Genomic DNA, 13,443 nt, shown 5'->3' with positions numbered 1-13,443 from the left:
CATGACTAAGTAGTCTTTATCCTGGGAGAAAATATATTAATATGACTTTATAAGTCAAGTCATCAGAGACATTTTGATAAAAGGCAATTCAGCACATATTCCTAGCTCAAAAATATCTTGTAATAGAAAGTCAAAATAGATACTTTTTTTTTTTTGAGTACTGGGGATTGAACCCAGGGACTTGTACAAGCCAGCCAAGCCCTTACTACTGAGCTGTACCCCTTGTAAAAGATACTTACTTTCTTAACCTGGCACGTGATACCAAGCAAACACTACCACCATCCCCATTACAGTGATGTTTAGGACAAGATGTCTGTGATCACCAGTGCCACTGATGAACAAGGATGTTCCGAGGTCCACACTGCACACTAAGCCATCATGTGGGTCCACGTCTCACCCAGGATGTCCTGTGAGTTCACATTTCATACTAGGATATTTTGTGGTTCTACATTTTGCCAGCACAAAAGGACCTTCTAGAAAAAGCACAGGGCCAGGAGCCAGGAATTTCTCATTCTGGGTCTGAAGAAGCCACTTACCACTTGAGACATGGTTGTCCAATCAAAGGAAACCAGGCTTACATGTTTCCGTCCAGCTCTCCAGTTCTTACTGAAGTAACTCAGAGGTAGTTGGGTCCTGTATTACTAAAGAAATTTTAATTTTAATTACAGACCTTCCCAGAAGGACACTGTAGACCCAGGTGACTTTAATAGCAAATTCTACCACCTTCAGTGAAGAAATAACACCAATCCTATGTAAACTCTCCCAAAAAATAAAGAAGAAATCCTTTCTCTCTCCCTCCTTGCTCCCTTCCCTCTCTCCCTCCCTCCCTCCCTCCCTCCCTCCCTTCCTTCCTTCCTTCCCTCCCTCCCTTTCTTTTTCATTTTGCAGTGCTGAAGCTTGAACTTAGGACCTATACCTTGAGCCAGTCCACCAGCCCTTTTTTTGATGGGTTTTTTCAAGATAGGGTCTTGCAAACTGTTTCCCCGGGCGGGCTTCAAACCATGATCTTCCTAATCTCTGCTTCCTGAGTAGCTAGGATTACAGGGGTGAGCTGCTGGCACCCAGGTCCCAACTAACTTTAGAATGTCAGTGTTTAACTGATACCAAAGTCCGACACAAGCATTACAAGAAAACTACAATATCACTTAAGAACATTGATACAAAATCTGTTAAAAATGCAGATCACATCCAAAAACCTATGAAAAACAACACATTGTGATTAAATGGTTCTTATCCAGGAGATGCAGAGGGACTCTGCAGTCACCAGTCCACACACCAAAGAGGAAAATCTTTAAAATTTTTAATTTTTTTCAGGGGGAGGAGGATTTAAGCAGCCATCCATTCCTGATTTTAAAAGATAAATAAACCCTCTCAGTACACCAGGAATGAGCGGGAACTTCCTCAGCTTCTTAAGCAGCATCTATAAAGTCTTTCAGTGAACATGCCATGGACGATAATGGTCTCCTCTAATGCTCAGAAATAAACAAGGGTGCCGTCTTCTCTCTCACCTCTGCCAGCGCATTTTGTTAGAGCTCCTCACCAGAGCAGCAGCAAGGAGGGAAAAGGAACAAGTATGCCACTTGGAGAGAAGGCTTTTAATAAAGACTTCAGTTTTTTCATAGATGAAGTGGTTGTCTCCATAGAAAGTCCCACACACAAAAAAATTAAAGCTTAAAAAGTAAATTTACCAGCCTTGTACATTAGGATGTCCATATTAGAAAATGACTTACATTTTTGCATACTAGCAATGAGCAATTAGAAATTAAAATTTTAAAAATATACCACTTACCAAGCACGAAAAGAAATGCGAGAAGTACTTCAGGATCTAACAAATTGTGTGTAGGACTTAAATACTAAAAACTATGAACAGTGAAGAGTATCTAAATATGATTTAACGTTTTGTGTTTATGCAATACAAGAGTTTTAAAATGTCTGTTTTTTATGAAGATGCCAAGGAAATTTGATATAGGAAGGAAGAGCCTTTGAGTTTAGAGACAGACCATATACAAATGGACAGCCACTACCACTCCTTCACTACACATGAAAAATTAACTCATCATAGGCCTAAATGTAAAACCTAGGAGTATAAAATTTCTAGAAGAAAACATAGGGAAGTCTTTGTAGCCTTGGTTAGTTAAACAAGGATTTTATAGAACACCAAAAGCACACATTACAAAAGACTTGAGAGTGAAAATCTTATATTCTTCAAAAGACATTGTTAAAAGCAGACCACCCAGACTTACAGAAAATGTTTGCAAAATACATCTCCATTCAATGACTAATAAACTAAACGTATAAGGAATTCTCAAAACTCGATAATGAGAAGACAACCACCCAACTTAAACATTGGCAAGCCCTGTATAGCTATCCTTATCTCAACCAGCAAAACCCCTTGTTCCTTCCTATTATTGCTTATACTCTCTCTACAACAAAATTAGAGATAAGGGCAAAATAGTTTCTGCTGGGTATTGAGGGGGGGAGCGGGAGGGGGCGGAGTGGGTGGTAAGGGAGGGGGTGGGGGCAGGGGGGAGAAATGAACCAAGCCTTGTATGCACACATGAATAATAAAAGAAAAATGAAAAAAAAAAAAATAAAAAGGATAACCCATCAAAAAAAAAAAAGAAAGTTGCTCAACTAGCCCAACTAGTTGGCAGTTCTGTAGCGATCATCCCGCAACATGTTCACTTCTCAAGAAAAAAAAAAAAAAAAACATTGGCAAAAGATTTGAATAACTACATCACTGAAAAGAGACATGAATATTGACTGTAAAATACCATAAAAATAATGTGTTACAGGATTTAATTTACAAAACTATTATGATACATGGCAACACTAGTCAAGTCAAGAGGCAACCAGTGTAATGGTGTTGCTCTCAGGTCCTTAGAGAACAGGTGACAATGTCTATTTATATCATACTTTGGTAAGTCAGAGGTAGTAGTATAAGAGAGTGCCCCTACTGTCCAACTTAATATAAACTTATCCTCTGTGGGGTGGGATATACCCAGTGCTCCTTGGAGAAATGGCTGGTTTGTAGTATCAGGGCAGAAAATATATAGGATGAGCCTGGAACATCTTGTAGTGTCAGGAAATGAGGAAATGATCAAAATATGAACAAATGAGAAAGGTCCTACCACATCGGTGAGGATATGAAGGAATTCTCCAACTAATGGGAAAGGTCCCAAAGGCCAACGCTGGAATAAATTAAGCAGCAAAACAAGAAAAGTAGTATTGGGTTATAATACATCATATAAAGCCATTATCTGTGAGTCCATAGTTAGGAAGGTAAGTGATCGAATAAACATCATCAAGAGAGAACAGACAACTCTCCCATGCAGAAGATTCCTGTGCAGAAGTGAAAGTGCTTCACTTTTGAGGAGTGGGGCATAATTCTCACATGATGACTTCCTGCCCAAGAGTATAGCATATCTCAGTGGAGATTTTAATTTTTAAAAATGTAGTCTACAGGACTGGCAGAGTGGCTCAAGGGGTAGAGTACCTTCCTAGCAAGCATGAAGCCCTGGGTTCAAACACCACTACCACCAAAAAAAAAAAAAAAAAATAGCCTACTGTATGTGTTCACTTTACAAGTAAATGTTCAGAATTTTCCCAAGCACACTTTTCTTTTTCAGTTACTTTACGGTAATGGTTTAAGCAGTTTTCATCACTGTGATATTCAACATCTCTTTAGCATTTTATCTTGTAGTACTCCTTTATTAATGATAACTGGGGCCATTGTACATGGTCGCATGGTTTAGATCTCACTGTGGGTTTTTCAGTAACTTTCCTTAGTAGAGCTAGGTGTTTCAGGGGTTGTAGTCTCCTTTTAACTTTTGCCTTTTGATACTGAAATGTTAAAGTACAGAAGAAAAGTGCTTTTCAGGTTAGGTTTCATCCCAACAAGCCATGTGGTATTTGGGTGAGAGCTAATACCTAAAGTCCCATTTTGCTCAGACATGGTTTTTGCCTTCCCTGTAGTGTTCTTCACCATCTGGTCTCTTCACTGTAAGGTAGCAAGAGAGAGCTTTCTGGTTGACTTGCAGGAAACTTGGAAATTTATCACAGACTAGGAAATAAAAGTTGAGGACAGACCTGTCTTAGTGAGATCTTCTTCAAGATGTGGTAAGAAAGAGCTGTTCGTGAAGTTAAATTTAAGTTATGAATGCTTTCCATTGCTGACGTATTCCATGGGTTTTTTTTTTTTTTTTCATTGTTTCTCCCCTGCTTTTCCCCACTCCAAACAAAGAAAACAGAAACAGAGTAGTGGTTTCCTGCCTGTGTTTACATGATGAAAGCCCAGGGTCTTATTAGATTCCTTCAGACCACAGAATGGTCTGGCTGATGGAAACCCACAGCTTCCAACTTGAAGAGTAAAGTTACCCCTAAGTCTTTGTCACTTGTCCCCTATTTTTCTCATTTGTGTAAACAGCACAGGAGGATTTAAGAGAATTGACCTAGAGTGTTTGGACAGTACTTCAACTCTGTTTACTGCCAGAAGTTGGACTTGAGTTAGTTGTGGATCTGTTGGACATAATGTGATACGCCGTGTGTATAAGTCTAGGACAAAATCCTAAAGGGATTCCTCTATTGCAGAGCCTCCCACACAGCAGCAGCCATTGATTTAATTTTATATAGGTCTCTCTACTTCTTTGAGTTGATTTACATTTTGTATGTAAATAAATGACTTAAAAGCTAACTAGAAATGTACAAGAAAAGAGACTCTTTAGCCTTTGACCCAGCTTACATGGGGAGGGGGTGAAAGTAGGCTGCCACCCCCATCCTTTCTCAGTACCCAGGAGTCCCCACACCCGCATATGCTGATAACACTTCCAATTGACATTTTTTGCTCACATTTTGAGAATTCTGCTCAATTTTCTACTTTTTTTTGGCCATACTGAGGTTTGAACTCAGAGCCTCACACTTGCTAGGCAGCTGCTCTTACAGCTTGAGCCACTCTGGCAGCCCCCTCAATGTTCTACTTTTAAATCACTTTAAACAAAAGATTTTGTTTTAATTTGAGAACTGTATTATCCTTACTCCTGCCACTACAGCACCAAGCAGTGAGCCACCATGGGCTGTTGATCTTCACAGCCCTGCTATCTGCCCTCCCCAGCAGACCTGAGTCCAGAGGGGGTGCTGTGGTGCAGCCTGGCTTCCCTGGACCTATGTGGGGCTTATCCCATCAGCTGGCCACTTCCTGTACATGTGACTTGAAAATTCACTACCTGTGTGATGATGCTGTCGGTTTCTTTGTTGGGAGCTTACATGCTTTAGAAAGCATGTGTATTGTTTTTATTTTATCTTCTTGTGCTGGGAACCCAGGACCTTGCACACACTAGGAACATGTACCACTGAGCCACATTCCCAGTCCCCAAAGTGTGTGTATGTGTATATAAATGTATGTATACATATTGCCTAAACTTCTAGGAAGAAAATTACATCAAACTGTCAGTGCCACTGAAATGCCTTTGCTTTCATTACGATATTTAACATCACCAGATGTCAGGTCTTTCTAAGAGCTTTCTAAAAAGAACACCATGACTGCATTTCAAGTATACCAAGAGAATTCGCGGGGCTTTCCTTCACTACTCAGTCGCCCAGTAACTCTGCCCCAGACCTTGAGGTGCAACATATCAACTTGCCCCAGAGCTGGAGAGCTGCTGGTGCCAGAGGTCCACTGTCCCTGCGGGTCGGGGGAGGGCACCTAAACTTGTCTGACTTTGGTAAGACAACCCACAGGCAGGAATTCAGTGCAGGTGCTGTGAAGGTGCTGCAGTCCTCCTCCAGGGCACTCATATTTTTATACACCTAATACAGAAATACTTACTTCTATATTATCAAAACAATTCTGCACAATAGCAAGCCAGCTGCCTCTGGACAGTAAGTAAAGCAGCTGCCATGTGAAAAAGTTGACTTCTACTCTTTTTTTGTTTGGTTGGTTGGTTGGCTTCATATAGAGTTAATACTCAGGACAACTGCCAATTACAGCAGTTGAACCAAACATGGACTAGATGTAAGAAGCTGATTTGTGTTATAAGCTGCTAACCCAAAGGGGCTGTGAAACCAAGCATAAACTAAGTAATAAACAGATGTGAGCCACCAAATATAGAAAGCCTCAGTCCTGACTGCAGTGGGGCACCACAAGATGATAGGGTGCTCGCAGAAAGATGCAATTTACAGGTCACAATGTAATAGTAACCTTTCACTGTGTAAATGGAAAATTAATCTTGGAGTATTAGATCATTTGCAGCTTATAGAGAAGTTGTATTGGCAAAAACCATAGTGAGTTTTACCTTGATCTTGGGTTGGAAGTGATGCTCAGGAATGTGCCCTGCTTCCTTGTAGTCTGGGATCGGTTCTTTTGGTATCCACATGTCTTTTCTAGTACTGTAATTTGGAGCATGTAGCTGACATTCTAAATTACAGTACTGGATCATCGCTTGATGATTTTAGGATCTTCGTGCACTAGTCTATCCTAACACCCTGGAGACTTGGAGTGAGAATTCTAATTCCAGCTCCTCTGTGACACACTGTTGAGCATGTAGCATGCAGTCCCAAACCAGCACGAGAACACTCATGCCAACAGTGTGAATGCATGTCACTACTGCTGTGTGCCAAACCACTCCAAAACCTAGGTACAGAAAGCCAGTTTGATTTTCTCACAGGCACTAGCAAGAGATGATGGGGCTGTATAGGTACAGTGACTCAGTGGCCTCATCAGAAGCATCCTGGAGGGTCAGATTTTCAGTTTTCTCACAAAACAGGAAAACCACAAGCAAGAATGTGTAGGCAAGCAGTTTCTCAGTGTTTGACAAGTGTTAACCGTTTATATCATTTGTCTTAGAAAGAGCACAGAGATCTTACTAAGACCCTCAAAATGGACAAAAGTCAAAATGTGCTGACTTCATATATTTTTCACAAAAGGAAAAAGCAACAATTATATGTTGAGAATGGGGTTGGCTCAAGGTTGTGGGAAGGTCGAATTCTGACTATCTCCTACAACAAGGTACTCAGAAAGTCTGCAAATCAGATGTAGTTTGGTCTGCTTCAGATGCATAGAACGTCAGGACCTTGGATTTTTTTCTGGCTTGATAGCATTGTTTCTCATTAAATTTCACATGCCAGTCTGGTGAGTACATTTTGCAATTTAATCAGAAGTTTTAGAAATAAAGAGGTTTTGCCCAATCACACATACTAAGCAGGAAGGGTCAAAGTCAGATGTTTTCCTGGACAGCAATTCTTCAGCCAGGATTGTTGGGTGCCCCACTGCCCCCAGCCTGGACTATGTGTAGAAACTGGGCAGGTACTCACAGATGCCCTGGCCCAATCTGCAGGGTTAGTTAAGGAGATCAGTTAGGCTTTTCTCTGAGAAATGAAAGTAATTGTTTAATTTCGTAGTGTTGTCATTAGCAAAATAATTATTCAATACAGTTCATTCTCTTTACTTGGCATTCTGATATTCACTAACTATTACAGTTTTATTCACTTAAATGAAATTTGTATGTCTAAGTGATAAGTTTGGGCTGAAAAGAAATTCAAGCACTGCCTGTGGTCATTGCTACTTCAGAAAGTGGGCTTTGAGTTGTGCTTAGAATCTGGGGTTGTGGAATAAACCGGTGGGGAGCAGGGCCAGAGACAGTGATGAAGGCGGTGGGGCTGTGCTTCAGAGTGGAGCTGCAGCCTTTAGCCCTCTTCAGGCTCTGGAGGGGAGGGTCCTGAGGTCAGAGGCAGGAGTTGTGTGGCGGGTTAACCTCCCTCTTTTCATTAGGGCAGGGCTGGTTGTACGCTGCTTAGAAACTGCAGATGGCACCTCATGTCACTTTCTGTTTCCTGGTCACAGATAAAGGATGCAAGATGAGTTGAAAAAGCTTGTTCCATCCCCTGTCCCTTATGACTTTTTATAGAAATGTATTTCTGATTTTGTAACTGGAATAAAAATATCAGTTCATTTCATTCTCAATCATGCTCTTTAAAAATTATTTTATTCTACATATCATAGGCTAACTCCACTATATAAACTTTTTTAAAGTATCAGAAAGTTATAAAAGATAGTTTTTTCTCTGATTAACTGCATATAATTTGCAACTGTAGTAATTTGAAACTGCTTGAATATATATGTGCATTTGTCATCCAAAAGCAATAACCACACTTATCTAGTTCATTCCTTTAGGAGACCCCTTGGGGTCTCTAACCATACAGGAAGTAAGCAAATAGAGCCCTTGTGGAATGTGAGGCATGGGCTGTGGATGGGCTGTGGATGGGCTGACAATAGCCTAGAGGGGAAGGGCATTGGGCATCATGATGCTCTCTCTACCCTGTGCTCCCTCCCTCTCACAAGCCTGTTGAGTCCTTGGTGGTCCTGCACCACTGTCCCACTCACCATGAACACCGAGAGCTCTCAGCATCCAAAGAGAAGAAGCAGCTCTCCAGCCCAGACTCTCGAGATCCCCTGAGTATTCTGTACTTGGGTTAGGAAGTTACTTAGAAACCCTAATTTAAAAATGATTCCTACTCTGCGTGAGAGTACATGCAAAGATGGCTTCTGTAAAAAGAGCTGCGATTCGAACCCTCACACCTATTGGTAACTAGAGTGTGCTCAGCATCCCACTGGGGCTCCCCCTGTGCCTAGGGATCTGAAATATGACCTCAGCCATTCATGACCATTATGCCCATGAGGAAACAGATTTGAGACAGTGCAACCTTGTGTCTAAACTGCAGAACCTCAGCCCAAGAGGTTAGGCTCAGAGGTAGAATTGCTGAGAATTTTACCTTACTTTCCCTAAAGGCATAAACTTATCCTCACATAAACATCACAAGACACTAAGATCAAGTTCACAACAGCCTGACCTAAGACAGAATTTAAAATGTCCTTAAAATGATTTTGCATTCCTAAAACCTAAAGTAAAACCCTGTCAGTATGGTTGGTGAAAACTGAGACTAGGATGAGCTCACCCTGCCCTGGGAGAGGCCCTGCTTAGAGAGGCCAGCTAGGTCCTGAAACTTGTACTTTTCTGCCAGGTGGCAGGGCCATGCTCATAGGACAGAGGCTGGGGAGGCTGAGCCTCAGGAGACCACTTAAGGAAGGCAAGGTCTTGCTGGGCTGTGGTAGCTGATGAAGACACTGGACCCTTGTGGTCCCTTGCCATCCTCTGGCCACATAGGCTCAACTGGAGGATATTCCTTTACCTGTTGATAGGGTTCCTGTATCATGTTTTAACTACTTAATGTCCTGGAATAAAGTTGTTTTGAAAACAACCCTTTTTTCAGAAAATACTTATTGTCATAAAATGCTGCTCATGTATTACTAACTTTAAAGTTTATTGTTCCACTTAGGATTAAGTTTTAATCCTCTTATTTTTGAGTACCTACATATGCCAAGAACTCTACTACCCTTTTTCAGCCTTAGAACAGTTTGCAAGTATATTTTCCACGTTACAGAAGAGGAAGACAAACCTCATCCAAGTGAATAACTGGACACAGCCCTGCTGACTGTAGCAGTTGGGCTCTCAGTTCAGGGCTCAGAGCCCAGGCTGGCTGTCCCTTGACTTGTTCAGCTATTTTGTGTAGACACATTAATGTAGAGTTAATTAATCAAGTATCAGTCTATATCTTATGTTAGGAAAAAAATCAGTATAACAGAATTCAGCCTGTTGGTTCCTTCTAGGTTGCAGGGCTCTCTCTGGGACTGGCAGATGTGTGCCCCCTTCCAGGGTGTAAAGCAACGTGATTCTGGGAAACCTAATTGAAAAGAGCAGGTCTTTATGATGCACAGTGGTCTATTTTAGATCATAAGATCAAGGGGTTTTTGCCATATTGCTTATCATTCACCTGTGAAAGTGTCATTGAAAGTACACACGTGACATGACCACAGAAACGAAAGTTGTCAGCACCGTAAGCTCCTGTGCGTCCACCATGACTCAGCCAGCTCTCTGCACACCGGTGTGCCTGTTGTTTCACACAGCCTGTCCAGGCAGTTGGGCCTCACTCACTGTAGTCTCCTCAGGTTGCGCTGGTGCGGTGGACAGAGAGTGTTGGGCTCACTCTGATCAGCAGAGACCTCACGTCCATGCAGCTGAAGACGCCTGGTGGCCAGGTCCTGACCTTCTGCATCCTGCAGATGTTCCCCTTCACTTCAGAGAGCAAGCGGATGGGCATCATCGTCAGGGTACGAGTGCTGCTTATTTAAGTCAGTTCTTTCCATCCTTCTTCGGTCTTATAAAAGCTCCATGCTTGTTATAGTTTGTGGTTTGTTTGTTTGTTTTAAAGAAAAAACAAATAAAACCTGAACTAGTAGTTTGTGGACCAAGAAGCTAGTGCAGCTATAATGACATAAACTATCTGGTGATGTAAAATATCTATTCTTAAGACTACTAAGGCAGAATAAGTAAAAGGTACTATTAATTTTTGAAATCAACTAGACTTTGTTTTGTACTCAACAAAAGTGTGACAGAGCTTAACGTAGTAGTGACTTATGACCATAAAGTTTCTAACACATACCTCTATTTAGCTTTTCTTAACTAATCCCAAAAACGTATCTTGGAAGTTTGTTAAATAGCAAAACATTCTCTCAAACTTTGAAAGTCTGAGAGAATTTTTGCTTACACTGCAGTCCAGGTCATTTATCCATTAACTAATTCTGTTTCGAAAATTAAAGCACAGCATCTTAAGGTGTACTTTGGTGATCTTGGTTCTTACTGCACTAGCATTAGAGGGTGGAGTCCACATAGGAAAAAACACTCGTAGCTCAGCATCCCCAAGAATCCCTTTCCTGCTGCCTTTTCTAAAAGGCCATCAGTTATTGCAAGGAGCAAGGTGGCCCAGCTATCCTGTGTTTATTCTCGCTCTGCTGCAGGATGAGTCCACAGGAGAGATCACGTTCTACATGAAAGGTGCCGATGTAGCCATGTCCACCATTGTCCAGTACAACGATTGGCTGGAGGAGGAGGTGAGTGCATTATTCTAAGCACTAGTAAGCAGATGACAAAAAAAGTATGTCTTTTTTCCCCACTTGTAGACACTTCTGTTGATGGAATAAATTGAGCTCTCAGACTTTCACACCAGGCACTGAAAGGTTTTCAGGGATGGTATTATTTTCAACTAAATTATTTTAAATGCTTACAGTTCTTTTCATTCTCATAAAGCAGGAAGGACAGGAGTGCTAATTAATTAGTTTCCTACCATTTTTATTTTGTGTGTGAATGCATGTAGATGTGTATTCACGTATCCTTATGTAGAGTACTTTCTTAATAGTAAAGAAGTAGAAAGCATCCCATCAGTCATTCTCTAGAGAATTCAAGAGTAATACTGTACACATAACCACAGTTATACTTTAAATGATACTTATTTTGTAACCTAAATATTTGCAAGCAGATTTCGATCTAATGCTGGTTTGTTCATTTAATGGTAGAAAATAAGATACAAATATAAGTGATCCTATATTAAATTCTCCCTAAATAAATATGATTCATTGCTAGTTTGTGTATTAATCAGTAGTTAGATTTCAGAATAAACCTTAGGTCTATTGTAATTGTAAACACAACCCTTCTTCCTGTATGCATGATACTGCTGGTACTCAGATCTCAGCCCTCAGAGATGTCTGTCAGAATGGCGGCCACACCCACTGTTCATGATGGTGTTGCAATATGAATCAATATCTCCTTCAGGGCACTTTGGTTTAATCAGGGACATGAATAAATTAGGCTCCCTGAAGACCTAGCAAATGCCATAAAAATTACTTTTGGTCATAATGACATGCAATTAATTGTAAAATACTTGTTTAATTTATTTAGCTTTATGAGGTCAAATCAATAAATGTCTTACAACAGACAGATAATGTCAGATTGTTTTTCACAAAGAAAACTTCATCAAAAATCCTGTGTACATTTGTTTTCTCAACATTGTATTTTCTTTCCACAGATAACTCTTTTTGACCCTTCACCAGTGTCTTTGTAATATTGTTGTAGTCTGAAAACCTTTCACTTTATTAAAAACCAAAGCAAAGCAGGGTGCTGGAAAGCCCCATGGGGCAGTGATTAACATCTGTGTCCTTGCAAGTATTGGTGTTGAACTAAGGGCCTCATGCTTGCTAGGCTTTACCACTTGAACCATCCTGCCAGCCCCTTTTACATTGGTTATCTTTAAGAGAGGATCTAGCTTCATTCCCTGGCCAGCCTGGACCACAGTCCTCCTATTTGTGTTTCCTAAACACCTGGGATGACAGGTGTGATAGCCATTGGTTGAGATGGGGTGTCATGAAATTTTAGCCCAGGCTGGCCTTTAACCTCGATCCTCCCCATCAGCTAGGATTGCAGGCTTGAGCCACCATGCCTGGCTCAGGTTTCTTAAAACTTGGCCCTTGTCCAAAATATGGTAGGGATCAGCCTTATATGGCTATCATGGCATACATTTGCAAGTGTGGGTTAAATTTCCAGCAGAGGAACTGGTGATATTAGAGTACAGAATTTTGAGTTTGAAACAAGTTACCAACTAACTTCAGACTGGTTTGTCCTAGCCTACGACCACCCATGTATGAAAGAGCCTTTTCCTTCACACAATCACCAACTAAAATTGTTGAGTTCTGCTTCTAGTAGAATAGAGACAGTGTTTCATCATCGTGATTATCGTGCTGCATTCTCTTAATATGCACATGCCTGTTGAGTGTTCAACACAGTCAAATCAGATGGTGACTCCTCCAGGGCTCCTCTCCTTTCACTGCCCAGTAAGACCTGAGCCACAGGGCCAGGTGTGGGGCCCTGGGTCAGGCCTCTGCCTTCTGCCTCCTCCCCAGCCCTACCTCTCACCTCTGCCTTCACCTCCCATCAGACTGATGGTGGTGACCCCACATCACATGATCAGCCTGACCCTCAAGGGCATTAAATGAGTTGAGAATAGAGCAGTGAGACCAAGATTTATGGCACTGATTGTCTGCCAGACACTGTAATTAGACAGAACACAGATGAACTTACTTGGTCCACAGCAGCCCTAGTGAAGCAGCTTCTGTGATAATGCTTTGCCCAAGAACTCAAGCTACTGTCAGAAATGGCTTTCAGACCACAACATTAGATATATGATCTTAATGGTACATCCTACCAGACATCTTCTACTTCCTTGCCTCTATACCCCACAGGAGACCTTACCTCCATACCGCAAAGAAGGTCTTCTACCTGATTCCTACTACATCCCACAGGGGGTTTTCACTATCACCCCCAGGCTGTCCCCAACACACCTACCTGTACTGTCCTTATTTTTATCACCACTCTCAGCCTGTGTCACCTTTCAAGTCCATGGGACTTTAGGGGAGAGCCTATTGTGTGGTAGGAAGGTACTCCGTAGGCATCAGGAGAGGAGCTGGGACCCCACCTCCAGCAAGTCTCTTCTCAGTGCAGCATGGGGCTGTGCAGCAACAAATGGAGGTTGTTACACCTGTAAGCTCTGCTGTGGGTCAGG

At 41.6% G+C, this 13,443-nt stretch overlaps 1 protein-coding gene across 8 annotated transcripts in view; it reads left to right on the top strand.

Annotated features, from left to right (window-relative positions):
• Window positions 1-13,443, top strand: part of Atp9b (ATPase phospholipid transporting 9B (putative)) — a 234,565-nt gene that overhangs the window by 196,681 nt on the left and 24,441 nt on the right. For all 8 annotated transcript variants that reach the window (XM_074069605.1, XM_020163739.2, XM_020163736.2 and 5 more), the window contains 2 exons: window positions 10,001-10,162; window positions 10,850-10,942. In XM_074069605.1, the coding sequence (XP_073925706.1) occupies window positions 10,001-10,162; window positions 10,850-10,942 (255 nt within the window). The remainder of the gene's footprint in view (window positions 1-10,000; window positions 10,163-10,849; window positions 10,943-13,443) is intronic.

This window comes from Castor canadensis, chromosome 4 (genome assembly GCF_047511655.1).
Source record: "Castor canadensis chromosome 4, mCasCan1.hap1v2, whole genome shotgun sequence".
Classification (NCBI taxonomy): domain Eukaryota; kingdom Metazoa; phylum Chordata; class Mammalia; order Rodentia; family Castoridae; genus Castor; species Castor canadensis.
Note: the sequence above shows the minus strand (reverse complement) of the source record. Positions and strands in the feature narration are given on the sequence as shown.